Source organism: Ambystoma mexicanum, chromosome 2p, assembly GCF_040938575.1.
Source record: "Ambystoma mexicanum isolate Mex_15411 chromosome 2p, UKY_AmexF1_1, whole genome shotgun sequence".
NCBI classification, from domain to species: domain Eukaryota; kingdom Metazoa; phylum Chordata; class Amphibia; order Caudata; family Ambystomatidae; genus Ambystoma; species Ambystoma mexicanum.
The window spans coordinates 315,509,657-315,533,924 of record NC_090923.1 but is presented as its reverse complement, the minus strand read 5'-3'; the positions used below and the strand labels follow the sequence as shown (position 1 = coordinate 315,533,924).

Genomic DNA, 24,268 nt, shown 5'->3' with positions numbered 1-24,268 from the left:
TATAGCAAGCTTCTATGTCTCATCTACCTTGCGCTACTGCGCATCTATAGTTATTGACCAGTAAGTTACTTAATTCTTCTATATAGGCATGATTACTTTAGCTTTAGGTACATATTTCCCTTGGTGCTTCAGTTACATCCTCACTCTTAAGTATTTTCTTATCGTTTCAGCATAGGTTCATATATCTTCTTCATGACATCACTCATCAGATTTCACTTTATCCTCCATGATGTCCATATGTACATGCTAACATCATTCCATTCGGCATCCTTCCACACTTTCAGTGAGAGGATACATTCTATATGGCTGTCTGAGTGCATAACGCCTCTCATACACTCAATGCAGTGGTGGGATTACATATGGGATCCCAACCATAGCCCTTCATCTGCTGTTCGAATATGTCGGTGGTAAGGGGGCGACCCTGCAGACTCAAGTCTTTTCAGGCACCTCTAGGTACATCTCAGTACCTCGGTGTCCTGTATATCTGATGATCATCAGAATTAAAAAGAAAAAATTACACTGCTGAAGCAGACCATCGGTATGCCGAGGTGAGATGCAAACACCACAGGAGCGCAGCAGGGGTTAGAAACACTCAGTTCCTACTGAGGGCTCCGAAACAAAGAAGATGCTTCTCATTTCTTGCTCATTTCTTGCTCCTTTAAAGAATGTTCCCGATATTTTGTATTGGTATTTTTGACTAAAAACTGTAAGGGAGGACAGGTCAGTTTGCCCCCCGTACTTTCGGCACGAAAAGAAACCTAATGTTCGTGCAATAGTGGGGAAACATACTCCATTGCCCTTCCCTTTCAACAGCAGAAGAGGGGCTATTGCAAGACACATTCAGACTCCATTTTGTGCACCTCCAGGCTCAATATTTGGACTAGGCAGCATCCTGCTAACTAAGAAGCCTTCTCTCTCCTTTGCAGCGCTATACATAGCGAACACTGACAGCCCCCACCTCCTCCTCCCGTGTCTGTGGCACCAAAGCTCATTTCTCACAGATGCTCTGGCGCAAATTGTTACAAGTGAAAAGTGTATTCAGTTCCTTCCTCTGAGATCACTGCCCTGTGTGTGACCGGGGCGAATCTTGACTTGTGGCCCATTTGTCTCCACAAATCTGCTCTTGCTCCTTTTACCCCCACCTTCTGCTCCTCCATTATCCCTTTGATGTAGCAGGAGTGTGACCCTTCCCCACTGACCACCCTAGAGTGCCCCCAATATAACTGGTCTCATGTCATCATATATCGCCTAAAACCAACACCTATCAATCCATTCCCTCAAGCTTTGGGTGCCATGACAAATAAGTCTGAGATCAAGCCCCCTGATAATGCACCTGGAGGGCAAGACCCTTGTACCCTGTACTTCTACAAAGACTTGAGGCGGGAATGTATAAATAAAAGTCTACAATTTATAGGTATCCTCGTATGATAGTATGTGGTTTATGTTTTCGCATTATTCACTGCATATCAGGAGATAGTGTATAGCTTAGTTTAGATAGAGCATCTCCTCCCATGGACCTGTCCTGACCTTCACCGCGCAAGGATGAGCCCAGATGAACACACGTAATGCTTACCAGATCTCCAAACTGCCAGCCAACCCTGTGGAACTGGTCCCTACACCACTATAATGTATCCAAGTCTTTCACCAATCCCAATGCAACTTGATGTACCTATAGGGAAACGTCATTAGTGACGTTTCTAAGGCTTATAATGTACTGTTGTTGTATTCTCCTCTGCATGCATTACTTCTATAAAACTTTGTTTTACTCTCAACCCTTCTCCTGGTCTCATTCCCTACTGAGGTGTGTCCTTTTACTATGAGCTTACAAATTGTATTTTGGGGAATGACCACCTTCAAAACCAATGCCTAAGTAAGGTTGCATCTAAGGACAAGAACATAATGAATTCTCTGATGACCTAAAAATTGGCTACTTTAAACTGACTTAACAGGGATACGATTACCTAAAAAATGTAAATGAACATTATACGAAGTTGTCCTTAGTTAAATGTATTCTCAGATCTTTACAGACGTCACACAAGCGTTAACCTGTGGGTGTCCCATTCAGTGATGACAAACTACATTATCTAAAAACTCCAATGATGTTTTAGCGCAGCAATTTATTTAGAACTGGACCCCATTCTGCTTAGCCGCAGAGTTAGAAATGTTGAGCATTGGTGCATGTTTTCAGCAATGCACTTTTACCTGTGTAATGAGTAGACTAACCATGCTCCCTGTTAGGCAGAATTATATGCAGTTCCCTTTGGGGACAGCACACACAATTAAGACTACAAGTGACAGTACAAATTCAACTTTGGTACAAGCCTGTACTACACAGTAAAATGGTAGCGATGGCTGAGCAGTCAGACTTATCTCAAGAGCAAGTGAGCAGTATCAAATAGTTACAAAAACGACAGCAATTTCTATCATTCAAACAAACACTGACTCAAGGTTTCCAAGTAAAAGAATATACATTTATTTACTCTTTAATTATATAATATTTCACTATCATAAAGCAGTTTAAAAATCACAAGCTTAATACACCACACCACTCCCAATAAGTTCCAGACAAGTTAAGCTCACAAATTGAAGTGGTAGAAAAATGGCACTCCAGCAATTTAAAAGGGAGGGAAAGACAAAGTTAATAGAAATTGAACCACACCAACAGGTAAGTACTCAGGGAAATTTGTGCATGAGGAACTACAGTGATAGAATCAGGTAGAAAAGGCTTAGGGCCAAAGTCAATGGGTCAAAAGTCTTTTGCTCAATATCACACGGTTCAGGGTAGTTCGCTGTAAAGTTGGTGCCACGGATTCCGAAGGAGGTTGGTTGGCAGAAAAGTTAGTTCAAAGAGAAAAGAAGGACAAGCCCTCGGATTGGAGAAAGATATCAAACACATTCACCGTGGTTGAACGAAACGAACAACCGGATTTGTAGAGTACCTTAATTCGGAGAAGAAGCTGTAGCTGAGGCTGGTGGTTCCAGCAGGCTCACGGTTCCTGAAGCGAATGTCGGACTGACACGAAGTAGGAAGACTGGAGGGTCCTGCAGCGTCCAGGGAAGAAACCAGCAGCAGATCAAAGCAATGAATAAAAGGTGCGCTCCTTAAAACCCAAGCAGGGTCCAACCTTCCTGGCTATCTGGTTAGGTCTGTACAGTGAAATTGACCAGAGGAGGGGTCCAGGCTTGCAGTTTGGGTGAACTGGTTGGTCCCATCAGCTCAAGGGAAGAAGTTTCCTGGAGGATCTTCTCTGTTGTCAGTTTCTGAAGATTCGGACCTGCAGCAGGGCTTCACCAGGTGGTTCAGTCGTTGTAGGGGTCCTCTTCTGGCAGCTCCTCATTGGTTCTTTGGTTCCAGTGGCGACTCTGCCTTTCCAGTCCCAAAGACCTGCTTTTTATGCAGTGTTCCCCCATTCACACAGCCTGGCTGTCAATCACACAGGAGGGTGGTTGTCCTAGCAAGGACAGTCACCCAGCCAATCAAACAGAAGTGCAACTTGGGTTACCAAGGGATCCCATGGCAGTGGTCCTAAGACTCCTCCCTCACATTCTGCCTACCCAGACTTTCAGGCACCTTAAGGATGGCTTCTGTGCGAAAAGTCGGCGAACAAAGGGACCAAACCTGGTTTGGCGCGCAGAGTAAAACACGAGAAAGACATTAACAAAAAGAAATGGCGAATAAACCCAGCCGGAGCCAAAATAACATATATCTGGTCAAGCGGGTTTATGTTCGAGGCTAATAAAATAGCCTAAAACAATACCATGGTTATATAAGATAACCGCGGCCGAAAAATAGGGTAGTTACCACTGCCACCAGCCAAATCTTGATGAAAAGGGAGCGAAAAAGTGCTCCAAGAGAAACAAAAAGGGATAAGAATGAACCCTTTCCAATACTCCATGTAAGATGGGGTGTACTACGTCTGTAGTTTAAAGAGACTACATAAAGTTAACGGCAACTTTACATGTTTCTGGTAGACAGTAGGCAGTCCCAGAAAAATTGAGTCAGTGGGAAGTCTAAAAGACAACCCTGTGTCACTGCACTGAAGGTGCTGTGTAACACACACAAAAATGATGCTCATGGAGTAGGTGAGGCTCCAGAGCCCAAGATCACATAAATGGTAAAAACAAACCCAGCAAAACACATATTTATTTATTTATTTATTTATTAGATATACATATAGCCAATTGGCTTTGTATAACACATTAACAAAACAACATAAATACACACAATCTAAAAACATATTACATTTTCACATGTGCTTTACAATACAGTTTCAAATTGCCACAATTTTCAAATAAAATACCACCATAAAATATATCAAGTTAATATCATTGCCTCGCATAAAATTCATCCATTGCTCAGAGATCTCAGTCATCACTGTGTCATTGTTATAAGATTTAAAACATGTAGTTCGCAGATCATTTAGACTTTCACAGCACATGATTAGACGATGAAGGGACTCAACTACATTTACTCCACATAGGCGACAATACTTCAACATATGTGTGGAACCAATGTTCGCACAATTTGTTTCTAGTGCATCAGTCACATTAAATTTCATCATTAGGTAGGTGCGAATTATGCCAGCATTGGGATAAGCAAGAATATAAGAGGGAGACAACACTCTACTCATATATTCATCAAGAAACCTGCCACAATGCTTTTTAGATGCTAAGTTTACAATATTTTGTTCATGGCAATAGTCCTGCACTTTGACCTTAAGTCTCATTTTTAAAGATAGTAGAGAAAGAGTACCTGGATCAGACCCATTAGTCCATGTACAGTGTAGTCTTTGAATGATACCATGGTACCAATCAACACATTACCTTCCAGACTAAGATATGCTTTTATAAATGGCACGAAGATAGTTTCAGTGCGGAGTGTTGCAGCTTTCTCATAGGATAGAACACATTGGCAGATATATGCATACAGATAACTTTTGATGTTGAATTCCAAATACAGATATTCCACACTCACTCTCGGAGGGAGACGTAGTAATTTTCTTAAGAGAATAGACTCAAAGACCATACGTTTGACAAACGTATGCCCCCAAATTTCCACAGCATAGAGCAGCATTGATCTTATTTTTGCAAGGTAAATGTTGAGAACTGCAATGACCGAATAACAGCAATTGCGACCAATAAAAACACTTAAAGCGTTTGCAGCCACAGTACATCTGCTCTTGATAGATGACCACTGTTCCTCCCAATTCAACTTTTCATCAATAACAACTCCCAGATGTTTATATGATTTGAACTGTTCCACTTTTTTGCTTTCCAAGCTCTAAGAGTATTTCTTCGGTCTGCATTTATTAGAGAAGACCATTATCTTGCTCATATCGATGTTAATGGTTAAACCATTCTCAGCAGAGTAGATAGCCAAAGAGTCAAGCATATGCTGAAGGCCCGCCGGGGTATAATCTAACAATAGCAGGTCGTCAGCATAGGCAAGCCATCCAATAGTTACTCCATTAACTCTCACGGGGTTAGCTTCTGGGATAGAGAATGCATTCATCGTATCTGATAGATACAGATTAAAAAGGATGGCAGCAATCATACAGCCTTGCTTAACACCACAGCTAGTGGCCATAAATTTCGAAAGTTTACCAGCTGCATTGAGTCTGAAGCGTACTAATGTATCAGAGTGTAACAGCATTAACATCTTTAACAGACCTTGGGGAATCCCCCATGTACTTAGTTTTTTCCAGAGTCGGTTTCGAAGTATGGTGTCAAATGCCGCAGAAAAATCAATATATGCGCAATAAACATTTAGATTGCGTTTTTTCCAGGCATGTTCTATCGAAGATATAAACATCATCAAGTTATGTACAGTACTAGATTTGTCACGGAAACCTATTTGGTTGGGAGGTAAAATATTATTTTCACTAACCCAATCATTAAGTTCCTTGAGCAATACTTTGGTAAATATCTTAGAGGACACATATAAGAGAGGTTCACACTCTTACCAGGTGAAAAAAATAAACCCTAGAAATCCAGCAAAGCTGCTGAGGGACTCATTAGGTAAGGGAAATCTGCCATTTATTTATGAGAATTCTCCCTAACACTCCTTCCGTCATTTAAACGCTGCACTCCAACACATGTTTACTATGAACAGAAATATACATATTATGAAATTCAATAAACCATGCTTTAGAAATCCTTTCTCACATGTTTGGAAATGTACAAAACACTAGTCAGCTTTTTGACTACGTTACTGTGAGCATCTTACGCAAGGCTTTTACACCTTTCATTGGCGTCACGGCTCAATTGAAAAAGAGCTCCATTATGTCACCAAAAGACATGTACACACTTCTTTCAAGGGCTGCAAGGATGAACTACCTTGGGATGCCGGTGTCCCCGAGATTTACTATAGAGAAGTTAAGAGACCGTCTACAACAGTGATCATTTGTATGGGAAACGTTTCTTCTGCATACCGCCTTCTCTCTTGATGAAACCAGTTACCTGGCTGAATAAGTGCTACCTGGTCTGTAGATACAGATGTCGGCTCTCATAAACTGCATTGAAGATGTATGGAAGGAGGTTTCACCATGTTCATTTGATTCTCACAGAGGAAGATTCAAGCTCCTGGAAGGAGAGCAAACCAAATACGTATTGATGCAGGACATACTTTGGGAAAGGGTGGGAATGCTCCTGAACCGAGGAGCCAAGGATAAGTCACCTGTTACATCAGAACCATTTACGGCACAAGATCAGTTGCACCTCTCCCTCCACTGGTAAGGGGATGACACAGATGTGGATACAGTTATAACACCATGGTCACATTACCAAGGTAGAGTGCTATTGAATGACTAATGTAAGAGGATTCTGGGCGTGGTCTTCGACAGTAAAAGTGATCTGACTCCCAAAACTAATCCAGCAAAATGTACTGCATGGGTTGTACTGGACCAGGGTCAAATGTTATCACTCAGGCTGCAGGATACACACAGATGCTGGAGGCTCTATATGTCATAGGCTGCAGTTCTGTCCTAGAGTGGGTAGATCATGGCAGAAGACTTTAAAAAGCAACTATGGAACCAGGAAAACAGATCCAATGAACACCGGAGCGTGATTATGCAGTTACCTGAGTGACTAGAAAGGTGGAGTACTGGAATGCAGCCAGGCTTTTGTTGTGAATGACAAAATGGGGCAGATGGCAAATACTCCAGGAACATTGCTGGACCTATACACATAGAATAAGCATTACCTTTAAAAACCTGAGAGACATCTGTAGGTTTAAACTGTGAGATCAGATCAGACATTAGGTAAGCACCTAGACTCCGTTCTGGTGATTCACTTTGCATGCTGGGACTTCACCATTTACAAAAAATCTAAAATGCAAAATAGGAGTTCCAGAAAAGTTCCAGAAAAGACAACTACCTCTTGATTATTGATTTTTAATTACATTTTGTTTTTATCTTTTATCAAGTTATTTTTGTTGTTTAAAGTGCATGCGTGTTAGGCAGGTTGCCTTCAGGTTGCTAAGCTACCAAGTTAAGCGTGACCCATATGTCCAAGTACTTCTGAGTGCACCAGCGAGGCCTGATCCAGTGTTCTACTCTGTGCGCCCTCGTTCCCTAAAGGTAAAAACTGTATGTATGTGTGCGTGTTTGAATGGAACACATGTAGTGCAAGTGCGCATATGTTTATGCAGGAGTTTTGAGTCAGTCTACATGTGTATTTAGTAGTAGTAGTGTGTGTGTGTGATGGGCGTGCACGCAAACCAGTGTCTGAGTTAGTAGATGGATATCTGCCTGGTATGTGTGTGCAGTGCAAATGCAAAGCATGGATCATGTGCATGTGCAAAGAGGGCCCAGTTTACTGCACTGGTAAGAACAATACTCAACAATGGAGTACTTAAAGTGCACAGGAAAACCCAGCTTTATTCAAAGCAACAAACTCATCCAGGCCAGCATAGAATCAGCTCTCAACATTATGATAGGTGTGAGCGGTTTTTAAATAGACGACACGTCATTTGTGTCGTCATAATACAATTTTGATTTCAAAACATATGAACACATTTAATTGGTTAACTGTAAGCTACATGTAGAGCATGAAGGTGTTAGTTCCGTGATTGGGTTAGACATATCGGATGGCTCCTCCTGGGCCAAACCTACTTGAGATAATGCTTTCAATAGCATCATTATATTGATAATTAATTGTTTGGCACTATTCATTATAGGCGGTGTGACACAAGCGATTTGTATCGGTTGGCAGTTGCCCACCAACCTTGGACATCTTGACAGCCATCAAGATACGAGAAAGAGAGACATAGGGTGGGGTGGGAAGTCGATGTGCTGTCCTAATTCCAACGAAACCATCTCCTTATCGTTCCCAGGCGATGAGGCCCTCCCTTTTCTTTGTACATGGCCTTGTGTATCATTTTGCATATATCTGTGTGCTAGGGAGTTAAGCAGGTGTCTCATCTATACTCGTCTCATAATGAATAGCCAGTGTTCTCGGGTGTCTTGATCCCATGTTAGAGGACTGTCTTGGAGAATGAGCTTCCTATTTATTTTCATTTTCAGCTAATTCGAGTGTATGTGTATTTCGTGTTGCCACTTGGGGCACCCTTCGTCCACTCTCTACAATGTCTTTTGGCATACCATTCTCATGCACCTGGGCATCAATGCTTCTATTAATTGAATTAACTTGGGAGGCTGCTGGTTTGCGTTCTCAGAGGCGTAGACAGGGTAGTGCCTGAGCAGGCAAGGGCCACCCAAGATCTGTAAATGCCCACTCAGCAGCGCTCTGTGGGGATTTACAGATGGTAATGTCACTGTAGTGTGCCCAACTACATTAGCTATAGGCCCCACTTGTGAGACAATCCTGGCTCCAGAGTTCTGGGAACTGTATCTTCCTTCTTGGTTCTGTTCATCCACTACTCCCTTCCCAGCGTTCTGACCTTGGCACTCACTGTGCACTGCTGTCTGTCCAGCTTCAAAAAGCTTGTGAAATAGATGTGTTGTCATGAGTTTCAGCATCTTGTCTAATACTTTTGCTAATTCTTGGGCCTGCTGCGGCCTCCATGTTGAAGAAAATGGCTGTACTTTTTCACCTTGGCCTGCATGTTGGCGACTTATCTCGACGTTAGTTTGTTTCACATTCGCCTGTCATGACCCTTGCCTCTGGCCCTCACTGGCAAGTCAGCCTTCCAGTTAGGGTCAGATCAAAGGCCTTAAAACCTCATGCAAGATTCTCTTGGAGTCAGTCCTGGTGCCTTTGGCGCCAGGCTCATAACCATCATGAAGAACAACATTAGAATGGGACTATTTACTTGGGACTATTTAACTTGTGGGGGTTCAGCCAACATGGAGGCACACACATAGCTCAGTTACAAGGAACTGAGCTATGCGGTCTAGTCTTTTGGGTGTGGCAGGCCTGGGGCTACTTTACCTGGACTACTTTGGGAGTGGCAGGCCTGGGAGTGTTTTACCTGGACTACTTTACCTGAGACTATTTAAACCACACCCAAACAGCAGAACATGCTTTGCGATATTCTGCTGTGGGCAGCGTAACGTTCACCGTGTCCAGTTCTTTGATGCCAGTTTACCTGAAACCAAGGACCTGCAGAGAGAGAAAGAACACTACAAAACTTACCTGGAACAGTATCCTGTCTTCAATCCATCGCCAACTTCAGTTTCACTCACCTGAAGGTACGGACTCCATCACCTGGCACCGCATACATCCTGGAATACCATAACCTGGAAAGAGGAGAAAGAAAGACAGCATTAGTAAGCGTTAACTCACGTTTCCTTCCGAATGAAGAAAGCCACACAATTCTTACCTGGGTAGTCATCTCCTGGTCAGTATCATTGTTGGAACATTACAGCGCTCGGCGAGGAACATCGCAACCTGCAAGAAGAGAAAAGACACAGGTTAGCAATATAAAAGGTGAAACAGCGCCGCACATCGCGCATTACTCACCGGACAGCATTGCGCACACTGCGCTTTCGCCTACCGGCCCATGCTTATCTTCAAACTGCATGACAACTCCAAAATACCTTTCCATACCTAAAAGGAAAGAAGCAAGACATTATTATTCGAACTAAGAGGAACATAAGAACTGCGTGTAAACAATGTAAAGCAGGAAAACCTACGGAGTCGCAACAGGCCTGGATTCCCACAGGGGGGGCTTGCACCAGTGAAGTAACGTGGTCACTGCTCGCCCCCCACATCCACGCGCCCCAGCCACGAGGAGCAGGACGGAGAATCCAGCTTCTACAATATTAAGGTGAGGAGAGGGCCCAAGGGGGAGGAAGAAGTTGAGGCCAAGGGAGGTGAGAAAACATAAAGACAATCTGGTATTGAATCCAGCTCTCCTATATTGCAGACCCATCTTTAACCAGAGGCCTTACCAAGGGATCGGGAGAAGGTTCGAGAATGCAAATCATCCAACCAGGGCTGGGTGGCATCCCTGTAGATACCAGGTGAGCGTAACATCACCTTGTACATCTGTCATACGTTGGTTTTCCTGCCTGTGTATACAGCACCTTTATCTACCTATAGTTTCATCCGCCCCTATCAATGTAGTGAGTCCCTCTCTTGGTAGGCAGGAACATATGTTATTTTCAGCATATTACATGTACATTCTATTGCCTATATTCTCTACTTGTGTCGTTCAACCTAACTAATTCTTTATGACAGATGTATGTGCATTTAATGTTTGACTGTTAAATATACTCTGTCTCAACGTTTATCGTTTGTAATACCTAGGCTCATTGGGTGGCTGGGCTTGTTTTACTCTTTCTCATTTTTAGAGTAGTGAGGAGGGGGAGGTGTTACTTGCACACTTATCTCCACCATTACACATGTGTTTGCATGGGCTTCGGGGCGGCAGGGCCGGGGGAAAGTACCAATACCCACGTATTGGGCAGTTTTGGGAAGTGATTTACAGTAACCTTTACTGGTGTAGGTACATTGTGGGTGCAGCCACATGCAAGTGATGTTCTGTGTCATTCACGGTGACTAATACTGGCAAATATAGATTGTGTCCAAAGCCTCATGCAATTGATTTACAAGGAACATACCTTGCATGATAGAGTGTGGACATGGCTTCATGCAAGTAACTTACAGTTACTTGCATAGATATGCTGGAAAAAAATATTGTTGTTTCAGATTCATGCAGGTGATTTACAGCAGCAAGTATTGGGCTGCAGCCTCATGCAAGTAATGTTCTATTCCAGTAATGGTCACTGCAGTGACCACTATGGGCATAGATAGGTTGCTGCCAAAGCCTAATAGAAGGCACTTATGGTGACCACTACTGCCACAAATAGATTGTGGCCACAGCTTCATGCAAGTAAGTCACATTGACCGTTACTGGAAAAGATAGATTGTTGTTGCAGCTTTCTGGAAGTGATTTTCGGTGACCACTACTGACATAGATATATTGTGGGTGCAGTCTCATGCATGCAATTTTCTATGCCAGTAATAGTCACTGTCAGTGGCTATTACTAGCCTAGAATGTGGCCACAATTTTATGCAAGTCATTTTACAGAGATAAATAATGTGGTAAATGTAGGCTGTTGTCGCAGCTTTGTGCAAGTTGTTTACAGCGGCCACTGCAGCCCAAGATAGAATGTTGTGCCTTGCTCCTGTGTACTGTTGGTGGCATGGTATTGTTTTATATCATGTGCTACCATAGATAACCAATTGTAATTTGTTTGGCTTTTAACCCCATTTTCTACAACATTGTGCTGTAAAATGCACCATTGTAACACATTATTTTAGAAAACATCTTGGGAGATAACCCTTGTTTACCCAAGCTAATTTTTGCAAACATAGGGGCCCCTCCATTGAAAATATTCACCACCGATGACTGACCGTGAATCAATCACTATAATAATGACTTTCTCAGAGATGTTCACATTCCCGAGTCTCAAGCCACCAACCACCCTCAAGGCACACTTTTCACACTCATCGGATCTATGGGCCTTAAGCTGATTGTGCTCTTCTCCACAACAACAACAAGGCAACACCCTAGACATAATCTTAACATCATTCACCCTCATCATCTGCACAGACCCTATTCCACTCAACAGGTATGACCATGCGCCATCCCAATATCGGTCACCCACTCGACTACGACCCACAAAGCTCAGGCTAAACACCCCCTTACTCAACACTGCATATTCAAAACCTTTCTGGTCAATGAGCTATTAGCAAACTTTACAGATTTCCCCACCACAGGGAGTACATCGGTCCTACCAGAATTATCCAACAACTTGGCCATGAAACTGGTGGACACTCATGCACCCCTAAAAACCAGCACCACTACCAAACCATCTGCCCCTTGGTACATCCCCGTGCTTGCCTCCATCAAGTGCTCAATCAGAACCCTAGAGAAACAGTGGCACAAAACCATTACCATGGAGACATGCCATGGAGATCATCTTTAAATCGTCTCTAGACATTAGACTAGCCACCTCTTCTCCGCTAAAATCATGTGAACATCTTACAGTCAAATTTCAAACATCTCCCAAAAGCACAATTATGATTCACCTAATATACAGGCCCCCAGGTCCTCCTGGATCGTTCGAAGAAGATATCACATCACTAGTAGCCGAGAGCTCTAAACCCTCAGCACAAATGATCATCCTCAGGGACTTCAACCTTGGTTACAAGGACCCCAGTGACCCCCCAGCTACCTCCCTGGCTAATGCACTAGCTTAGCATGGCTTCTCACAATTCAGTTCTCAACCCACTCAATCGAAAGGAAGGACGCTCGAAGGAATAGCTGCCCTTAATTGCAATATTACCTTCAAGGACTCCTCACCACTTGTATGGACTGATCACTATCTCCTTTCGCTAGATATCAATATCAATAACCTAGAGCCCCTAATGTACCAGTTTGCCCAACTAGGAACAAGTGAACATTACAGCTGAAGCTTTAATACCCCTGGTAGCCCCCACTCTTAACGCACTACCTGTCACAGCTGACCTGAACCTGTTGGTCAACACCTACAACGAGTCCATGTCTAAAGCCATCGACACCATTCCCCCATTGAAAATGCGTAAAGGGAAACCTTGAGCACATTTGAACACTTGGTACACCCCTGAACTCAAACTTGAGACACTGTGGAAAACGGAACCCTCCACAGAAAACAGAACCAAACTCACTAATATCACCTCTTTATAAAAAAAATTAGATAATATGTACCAAAAAAGAAACTTTCAACTCCAGGATAAACCAGGCAGGATCTAGCACTAGAGAACTATTCAACATTCTAAAGGAACTATAAAACCCTAATCCTCCTGCAGATACCTGTACGAAGGACAAACCCTGGTGCACTAGCATCCAGAATGCCCTCGCCAACAAAATCACAGGGCTCCAAACTAAAATAGAGAACAAACGACAGCAACTAACCACGGGTAAAACTACCAGTACAACACACCTCCTCCTATTGACATCAATTCACGCTTTACATTCAATAAGGTAACTACCTAAAGTACAAAAACATATAGCCTCCTTGCAACCATCCAACTGTAAAGGGGACAGGTGCCCTTCGCAGATTATAAAAGACGCAGCCAGGGATCTAGCCCCCTTTATTACCAAATTAATAAACTTGTCTTTCACCAACAACTCAGTCCCAAGCAATCTGAAACAATCATGGGTTCTCCCACTTCTAAAAAGCAAACACTAGACCCGTCTATACCCACCAATTATAGACCTATCACCACTGTCCCGTTCCTACTGAAAATCCTAGATAGAGTTGCTTGCCTGCAAATTCAAGACTATCTAGAGACAAACCAACTACTAGGAATCCGTCAATCTGGCTTTAAACCTCAACATGGAACAGAAACGGCACTTGTTGATCTCAAAAGTCAGATTGATGAACTCAAAGATAAAGGTAGTGTTGCCATCCTACTTCTTTTAGACCTCTCAGCAGCCTTTGACTTGGTTGACCATAAAATCCTATGTAACCACCTATCATCAGTAGCACACTTCTCCAACTCTGCTATCACATGGATCCAATCCTTCCTCGCAAACAGAACCATGCGTCTCTTCTCACCTACAGTGGCGGCTGACCCAATCCGCATCACATGTGGTGTTCCACAAGGCTCCTATGTTTCGCCAACTTTGTATAATATACTTACAAAGCCACTATTTGACAAATTGGACCATCTGGGTGTCACCTACACTAACTATGCAGATGACACCCAGATACTCCTAACTCTATCAGGTAACTACAGCTCTGACGTCGGCCGGATTAACAAAGTCTTCACCATCATTCAGGCTTGGATGGCCACACATGGCCTCTGCCTGAATGATGATAAGACTGAACTGCTCCTTGTCGGCTCACCTAACAACCTCCTGAAACTCAGCCCTAACTACAACAGCATCATTATCGATGGAAACACTATACCCATTGCTAAAAGCGTAAAAACCCTTGGTTTCTACCTAGATGCCAACACCAACCTCTCTAAACAAATCAACATGACTGCCTCAGACACTGCCCACACAGGTAAGCTGATCAAGGCCTGCAGACCTTTATTGCCTCATATTAGCCAGAGCACTTATACAGTTAAAATTAGACTATTGCAACAGTTTATACTTAGGCGCGAATAAATCCATAATCAACAAACTGCAGGTTCTCCAAAACAATGCATTACGAGCTGCACTAAATATTCCCAGGAGAGAGCACATTTCTACTATTAGAAAATCGTGAAAATGGTTCTCCATACAACAAAAAAATCAACCTAAAAACTATTTGCCTCACCTACAAAGCCCTAAACCACCAAGCCCCTCTATATATCACTAACAAATTTACCATGATATCATCTGTCAGAATCACCAGATCCACCAACATACTATGCCTGGTGGTGCCCAGATACACCCTAAAAAGAGCCGGCGGAACCAGCTTCCCAGTTCTAGCCTCCCAACTTAGAACACACTTCCACTGAACATCAAATCTATCTCAACCTTTCAATCATTCAGAAACCATGTCATTACCTGGCTACTGAATAAAAATTAATATTACCTCATGTCACTCCGGACCTCACATATACATACCCTAGCATTCACTCTTTCCTGCCTTTGCGCTCGAAGGTTTCATCTTTATATTATACCTGTGTATATACTATATAAACTGTCTAAACTGTATAAATTGTATATTCTGCATAAACTTAATAAATGTATAAACTGTATCCTGTAACCATTACCTTAAGTGCCCATTTACCCCCGGGTCAGGCGTGCTATATAAATAAATACACAAACAAACAAACAAACTTCTCCAACCTCGAATCTCTCCACATCAATCATAGGATTCTGCTTACTACTCCACCACTATCGCGTCAGCCTCTAACAGGAGCAAAGCCCTTTTGAAGTAGTAAAGCATTGTACCAAACCCTCACCTGAACCAGCAACTCAGGAAAAACACGACGGAATTGGACACATTTGTATGGAAAAAATGACATAATCCAAGAGATTGTCGAAACAACCTCCCATAGCATTAGCACCCCCTGTGCCCCAGCACACACACTGCCTCTCTGGATCTAATTCTCTCCTCTCTCTCACTAGATCTCTTAAAAACGATTGCCTTCCTCAAACCTACTTACTATTCTGACTATATAATCCCGGCCTACATCATTAAACAATTGACAGGCCAGGCGCTCAAACCGCTCCTCGGCATCATTAATACCTCCCTCACAGAACGGTAATTCCCAACCAGCCTCAAGACTGGCCTCATAGGACCTCTTTTAAAAATAAAACAACCCTAGATGAATACCACCTGGCCAACTACTGGCCAATTACGAACCTCCCGTTTATTGGCAAATCCTGGAGAAAGTAGTTGCTACACAACTAATCACCAGAATAGTACTACGTTAACTTCTAAATGACAATCAGTCAGGTTCCCGCCCCAAGTGCGGCATTGAGACAGCCATCATCCAGGTGGTGGATGAGGCTCTCCAAAATCATGGATAAGGGCGACTCATTCCCCCTCGTCCTCTAAGCTACAATCAAAACCGTTGACCAATGCATCCTCCTCTCCCTCCTTGCCAATAGGATGGGATTGTCTGGCACTGTCCTGGATTGGTTTACCTGCTACCTCTCGGGGAGACACCAGGCTGTCTAGATGAACTTGCTATGTTCTAGCTTGCTTCCACCCTCCCTGTGGAGTCCCCCAAGATTCCATCCTCCCACTAATCCTATTTACCATTGCATGGAGCCTCTCAGCACGCTCCATAACGATCCCAATCCAGCCATCCACCAATACGCTGACAATACTCAGTTGTACAAAAGAGTAAAAAGCCCAATGGACAGACATCATCTCTGCAATTACCTAGCCATCATCCAGCCCTGGATGTCAACTGCCTACCTTAAATTTCACCCACCCAAGAATGAATTTGTCCTCATCGGTCCACCCACTAAATGACTGGTCCAACCATGGCACAATGATATGCACTGAGAAGGGTTTGATCCACAACTCTCGGATTCAGAAAAATCCTTAGGCTTCACCATTAACAGCAGCCTGTCCTTACAGAAAAACATAGCCAATAAGGACCAAACAGACTGGCTCCAAATCTCACCCGTAGCAAAATCAAAACCTTCATCCTGCTGCAGGACGTCAGGACCGTAGTGCAGGCCCTTGTTGTCTCTCACATCGATCGGAGAAAGCACTCCTGATAGGGGTCCCAGCTGCTCACTTGGCTCCTCTAAAAGCAGTCCACCGCACTTGTACACGCCTTATTACGGGTGCAAAGAAATATGACTGAATCAACCCCATCCTATGCAAACTACATTGGTTTCCACTCCAACCCAGGATACTGTTCAAGACTGCATGCATCGTCTTCAAAGTAGTCACGAGTAGTACACCAGCGTACCTGGCGGTTAAACTCCATGTATCCAGGAGCACACGCTCCCAGCGAAGCAAATCGACTAATCGGTTTGAATCACAACTCATGCACAAAGCATAGACCCTCAAAAAAATCTTCTCTTGTCACTGATTCTGAGGTATGGCTCAGAATGCCCCCACAATTTTCCAATTTCGCACATCTGTCAAAACGTAGCTTTTTCATCAACACAACCAAGGATTAATCCCGATGGACACACATAACGATGCACAGACCTCATTTCACATCACTGAACTACTGTTAAAAGATGCCAGCCCATACACTAGCTACCTGCACTCGGAGCATGTGTGCCACTGCTCCCAAGCTAGGTCTGCACTTTAAACAATAAAATAAATAAAAGGGAAACTTGAGGCCCCTTTGGGAGACGCCCTCACCACCCACACCCCCGACACCAAAAGCTGCCTCCCCACTGTGAACAAATGTACCTTTCTTTAATAGAATGTATAATTAGATGTTGAAAAGTATTGAAAATGTTTAATATGCATAATATCTTAGTTTTATACTTCCAGGAATACAGCTTGAAAACAGTGAAGGCAGTTGGTTTGTTTCTTATATATACAAAATATTAATGTTGCTTTCTATGCAAATTGTTTAATCCTTTTTTTATTATTATTTATTTGTTTTGGTTTTTAAAAAGAAAAACCTTTACAAAAATAAAAATAAGTTTTTCACAGTTGAGCTCAATAAAATAAAATAAAAATAAAACTACAGTGGGCAGGCAGAAGGAAGAAGAATGCAAGAGAAAATGGATAAATATAAACAAAACAAAAAAAGGAATACAAGAAGAACCCAGGGGCAACACAGGGGACCAATCACATGATGGCAACGCTCTTTCCGGGGGCGAATGATTTCCTTTATGATAGAAAAGAGCATTTTTCCATGACTTCTACTATTGTTGCCGTCAACATGTTCTCCTTGCCGGCAATCAGCCTGTCCCAGAAAAACTCTGATGTTAGACTCTCTTCCTTATCCACAAATCTCCTAAGCAACAGCAGTCTTGTTTCCCAAGTTCCTTCGCAGTCCAATAGAAGGTGTTTTAGGGATTGTTGGCTTGGAGAGTCGCATTGTCTACAGAGTTTTTTTGATTGGTCCCCCAAGTTTCTTCTGGCCAAATTTTCCCGAGTGTGGGCTAGATATAGCCTGAGTCTTAAGAAGTTATTTCTTATTCCCTTGTCTGGAAACTTGAAGGTAGCGAGGAACTTGAAGGTAGGGGGATGGAGATTCCTCACTCAGTCAATGGTGTCGATCCAATCACTTATTTCTAGGGTCTTTTTCACTTTCAAGGGATTGGATATTAGAGTTTCTAATGTCATGTCGAGTCTAAGCAGGATGCCTCTGACTTTCTTCTCTAAACCAAGAAGTAACTGGGATCTTGAGTTTTTGAGATGTTAATTCACGTCGGAGTAGAGAGAGGTTTTGCTTGCGATTGTTATTTCACAGAATAATGAAATAATTTTCCAGTCTGCTCGACATCCAAGAGAAACTAGACCAAGTTCGAAGCATAGGCTCACCAGAGGGGTGCACATTGGAAGACCCAAATATTCTTTCCACAAAAGACCCTCTAATTTGTTCCAATTAGTGTGCCATAGCAAGGGATTTGCTTCCAGGCCATAGAGAAGGACTGGAACTGCTTTGGCCATGTAGAACTTAATAAGTGGGAGAATAGAAAATTTACAAAATTTTACATTCAGTTTTTTTATTTGAGGAATTATCTTTTTGGCTTTTTCCAAGATTGCTGTGTTCACCTTGTAGATAGCGGGAGAGGCAAAGATTTCGTAGCCCAGATAGGTGAGATCTTTGACGCGGGGGACTGCTTTACCATCCAAAACCCAGTTTCCGTAACCTATTTTCTTCTTCGGATGTTTAAATATAAGTATCTTGGATTTCAGAGGGCTGATTGAAAACCCGTTTACGGTGGCATATTCCCCAAGTTTATTTAAAAGGCGCTGAAGACCAATCGTTGATCTATCCAGTATGACTAAATTGTTTAATCTTGTATTTACAGAACTATATATATCTTGAAGCAAGACAAATAATTAATTAGATTCATGTACAATAGCCTAGAACACAACTAGAAAGTAGAGGAGTCCCATCTCCACAAGCTGATGAGCTTCAGCCTTCGCGTCCCATCCCGCTCCGTCACTTCCGGGTTACTACATCTATTTCTCTCTAAGCATCAGGTCCAGGTTTTATTTTGATTTGCACACATCTAAGACATCTCAGAAATACGTTATCAATGTGAGCAACTATGTAAATATATTAGATGAGCATCTATTGTGGGCATGTTGCACAATTTCTGGCATTTTATTTTAAATGTCATTAAAACCAAAGATAATGTACCACATTGTAAAATTTTCACAGAGCGAGCCAGCTATATTTGGAAACAGGTCTCCACAATGCAAATGTAGTCATTTGCACTAGAAAGTGGAAAAAAGGGTGTATACACAGGCACAATCGTTGATATACTTACTTTTTCACAAAGTAGTATTGCAAAAAGTGTATATGCTGCCTGCCATTTATGCATGGCAGCTGAATTAACAATGGACTCCTATGGAACCCATCTGTTTTTACCAGTTGCTAGAAACAGGAGGATTCCATAGTAATGCATTGATTTTACACCAGCACAAGCATGAAAATGAACATTCTTGCGCAAAACGATTCGGTTTTTGGAGTTGGAGCAGGAAGATTAGGAGGAAATGGTACTCCTGTTTGATGGACCACTCTGCCTCTAAAAACGGAAAATAATCTCTGCAGTGTAATACAGGGTGTTAACAGAGGTGTAATATAGCTACACCTGCATTAAGAACCTATTTTACTTTCTGTGGAATTAGAGCATGAGCCCTGCAGAGATGTGCATACATGATGAAAATATGTTCTGGTTTCATTCAGCTGGTTACTATAAAGAAGTCATTTAGTAGCACAGTGCAGGTCACATCATGCCCCTCAAGGCCATACAATACGACGAGTACACAAAGTGATGTATGAAAATACTTCAGTCAACAATGCAAATTCTTTTGAATGGCATTCTATTGCATCGCTACATGGCCCGTGTTATCACAGTAGGCTATCGGCCTTATTCAAATCATTCTTGTCGCTGCCCCCTAAATGTAGAAGTCCTTCTTGATGTAATAGGCCAGACCCCATCTGCACAAGCAATCCTATGGTTATCAACCCACACTTCACTCACAAGCCCTACCATGGCTGAAACATGTCCAGCGTTGGCTGCGTCCCTATGATTTCTGGTGGTCAAGCATCGTTGGCTCAAGCATATTCTTCCATCATTGATTGCCAGCTTTGTAATTTAATGACAACACCCAATGCAAATAGCGCCGGACTGAGTAGCGGTAACGCATTTTGCCCTGGCGGTATCCCGGCGGTATTACCCCTGGCATCACATGATCAAGATTGTCTTCACCTCTTCATTGTTTATACAGTAATAATAATTTTGGATGGCATTGCTATGAAGCAAACATCTAATTGGCACGTGGTGGAGAAAGGAGAAATGACACTTTTATATATATATATATACATACCTTCATAAAGAGTACAGTTCAGGGACTGCAACAAAAGAAAGAAACAGAGCGTTAGAAATGTTAATATTTTAAAGAACGGTACTCGTTTATCAGTTTATACGCCACTGCTTGTTATCAACAGCAGCCTTACTAAGGACCAACATATAATGCATGTATTGTCCTAGCACAGCATTTAGTGAAACCTGCCTTCATCAGTCGCTTTATTAGTTCACCACAAAGGTACACCAGAATACACCAATATTTTCAATACATTCAATTATTGAAACACACCTGGACACATTCAGAAAGATACACATATGCATTAAACATTGCCTAGTCTGAGCTGAGAACCAACAGTTACATGACAGATGTAAAGCCATGGCATTAGAGGATATGCGTCTAAAATACTATGCAGTCGAGTTTTAACAAAAAGAAGTAAGCGGGCACAGGTGTATCATTGTGCGGGCTTTGTAGACCATACACAGGTGGTGAAAGAGTAGAGAAGCGAGAACGTGGAAGCACTGTAAATAACAGACAATTCTCTGAGAAACCCTCAGTCTGAGAACACAAAATCGCTGTACATAGATTGGCTTACCAGCAGCTATTATTCAGGGGCTATTTTAGCAGCGCTCCAAGGACAAGCTAACTCTAAATTAGTTAGTTGATAAAACTGTAGTCCACAACATTTTGTTCCAAAGGTTCTTGGATGCCATAGGTAGCAAGTAATGAAAGAGAAACACTGTGCTTTTAGTATATACATTTCAAATGATGCCTGTCCAAGCAGACATTGCACCAGGCAAACGGGCAGGACAACAAGGTGATGGAAATGACAAATCTGAAACTAACATCAGGAAGTTAGCATGTTATAGTTCTTTAAAAAACAATTCCTTCATGAGATAATGGTGCATTGCTTCAAAACAGATTTGAAGTTGAGAATCCTTATGTATCCCATTATTCTTTAAATCAGCAAAGCATTGTCGTTTGAAGGTGTACAGCTGGCTTTGTACTTCATGATGGGAGCAGGGCTAGGCCTGGTTATTGCAGACCAGTTTGGTTGTGCGGAACTCATGGCAAATTGTGATAGAAGTAATGGTTATGGTCAAGAGTAGACACAAGAGAAGACTGAAGAAAATTGACAGCCTCCTCAGGAGAAAAGTAAGAGAAAGATGAGATGGGGAAGAGAGGAAGAGAGGGTTGAAGAGAGGATGAAAGGGAAGGAAGGGAAGAAAGAAACGTAGGGGAATCAAAAGAACAAAGGTTCCAATGAGAGAAAGAATTGGATGGAATAAAGGGAGCAGGAGGCGGAAGAGAGGGAAAGGAGAATGAAAGTAAAAGGTGATCAGAAGAGTAAACAGAATATGCATCGATGGTCCCAAGAGAGGGGAGTGCTGAAAAGAAAAGGTCAAGACAAGAACCTGAATGGTGAGAGGATGGGGAAGAGGACAAGTTTAAGAGGTAAGAGCCAATAATAGGAAGGATCGGGGTTGAGCAAACTATTATATCGGCCCCTTAGTCACACAAAATGTGATTTATTTAGGATTATTCACAGATCTGAGAAAATCAAAGGATTCTGCATCACTGGCATGTGAAGTTAAGTATTGCCTTGCAAAGTCAGTGCAAGAGATCTGGGAGCAGTTAGAGATAGAAAAGGTGGTAGGAAACTGTTGGGATTAACTGGATCACTACCCGGACAGTGCCTGTTTGTTGAGAAGGGGTTTTGAGGCTGCTCTTTGGATTTGCTATGGTGGTGTAAAGGGTGGCAGAGGGCTGAGAATTTGGAGTTGGTGGATGATCTCTGAAAGCTGGTGGGGTGGACATATGAAAAGTGAGGGGATGTCAGATGATGGGCCCTTTGGCGTGGGTGTCATTAGAGAATTTGATGGTTTCCACAACGGGCATTGTGCCTAAAAAGAAGAGGGGGATTTTGGTTAATTACTCACCTGTCATGGCCTGAAGAGAGGGATAGTGAAATACCATAAATTTCTCTGAAAGACTATCTGGTGATCTCCTCGAGCTCTGACGAGGCTATGAAGTTGATGAGGTGGTACCGAAGAAGGGCACAAATTGATAAATACAACATCAAGTCAGTGTTGACATTGTTGCCAGTGCACCCAGATGATTTCCACCTGCTTGATAATCATAGTTACTTCTAGGTATACATGGAGAAGTCCATTATTTGGGCAAAATGTTGTTGGTGGGGGGAGGTGAGGTGTGTGATGTATGCGCTCATCTTCGGGGGGGCATTTCAGAAGTTGGCAGGGGACCTACTGCTAGTTTTGCAAAAGACAGAAGGGTTTCCATGCTGTTGATGTTCCTAAGGATTAAGCTGACTCAGTGGCTATGGGGTCTAGATTGACAGTGTTTAAGGTTGAGAGATTATGTGGCCAGGAAGCGTGAAGTCCATGAGTTATTGGGGCACCTCAATTTCACTTGTAAAGTTGAGTCATTAGGGAGAGCATTTTGCCAAATGTTAGGTATGTCGTTGGTAGATCTTAAGAAGCTACACAATACAGTATGTGTGTAGGCTAGGCTGAGACGGGACCTGGATTTATGGTTGAAATTCCTGAAGGCTTTCAATGGCGTCTCTATGTGGGTGCATTCAGAATCAGTTCTATGGAATGTGGGAATCCTTACAAAAACAACTGAGGCCTTCGGTTTAGGCCTGTACTGGGACTGCATGTTTTGCTGAACAATGCCCGGGATTTAGAAAAAGACAGGGACAAAGCGTAGCCTTTTTGGGAATTCTTTCCAGGGCAGGCAGCCAAGTGTTTGTGGGATGATTAGTGGTGGGAAAAGAGGGGGACATTTCTGTTGGATAATGAGAGTGTGGTGGCAATGGTAAATAGGTAATACAGGAGGGGCACTCGGGTATAATGAAGGTGGAAGAGGCTTGTTTCGGAATGCTTGTATAACAACATTGTCTTTCATGTGAAACACACACCTGTCATATACAACTGCAGTACTGATGCATGGTCCTGACAAAGTAGCAAATGCCTGAGCTGTCAGGAGCTGGATGTAGGACCATTTACACCTCAGTGTGAAATTCTCCCTATCTGAGCATACTGTTATTTGCTCAGGAGCACCTGTTTACATCTATATAAAAAGGTATCATCTCTGCTATCCTGTATTCTCTTACTAAAATGAGTCTTGCTAACTTAGTATTACAGCCTCTGGGAAATACACACAGCACCAAGTTAAACCATCTTCTTATACTGACAACCACCGTCACTTGTTGATTTCTTTATTTTGCTGAACATTTTGTATTTTCGGAGGGAATCCATCCTGTAATCATATCATGCAAACCAAATTGTACAACTGTAGCAATTAATGCCTTAGGGTAGGTGTCTTTACCACTAGTGTAAAACCCAAAAGGGTGAAATCTTGAGTTGGCGCATGTCCATTGTAAGATTCTCAGCCAGTCCTGGCTTTAAGGCTCCCAACACTTCACACACTGGTACATGCAGACCAGCATTTACAAGAGGAAAATCAAGCTACACATGATGCACAATAATATAGTACATGAACTGAAAGCCAGATCTTGCAAAACATCTTTACCCTCACCCAATACAAAATGAAGGCTTTTTCTACATTTTCTGATACAAGAGTGTAAATAGGCAGCACGTTCAATCGGTTCGTCCTTACTGCCCTTTCCTTTACAATATTGGGTTATATGGGACTGACAGAATGGAGGACCAGAGAGCATTATTTTGTCTAGTCTAAAAAAGGAACACATTTGAAGCTCAGCCACCCCTCCACAATTTTGGGGGCAGTTTCTCCCTTCCTTTGATGTCACTTCTGGTTCAGTGAAATGTTGTGCCTTAAGAATGGGCCCCCAACACAAAACCTTAAGAAGTTGATACCTATGCACAGAATACTACTTGAACTATTCCCTGACTACGAATCAG

At 42.6% G+C, this 24,268-nt stretch overlaps 1 protein-coding gene across 3 annotated transcripts in view; it reads right to left on the bottom strand.

Moving 5' to 3' along the window:
- Window positions 1-24,268, bottom strand: part of IL17RB (interleukin 17 receptor B) — an 833,505-nt gene that overhangs the window by 668,213 nt on the left and 141,024 nt on the right. For all 3 annotated transcript variants that reach the window (XM_069643631.1, XM_069643630.1, XM_069643633.1), the window contains exon 2: window positions 20,385-20,409. Coding sequence is in view for 1 of the 3 variants with exons in the window: in XM_069643630.1 (XP_069499731.1) it covers window positions 20,385-20,409 (25 nt within the window). In the remaining 2 variants the exon portion in view is untranslated. The remainder of the gene's footprint in view (window positions 1-20,384; window positions 20,410-24,268) is intronic.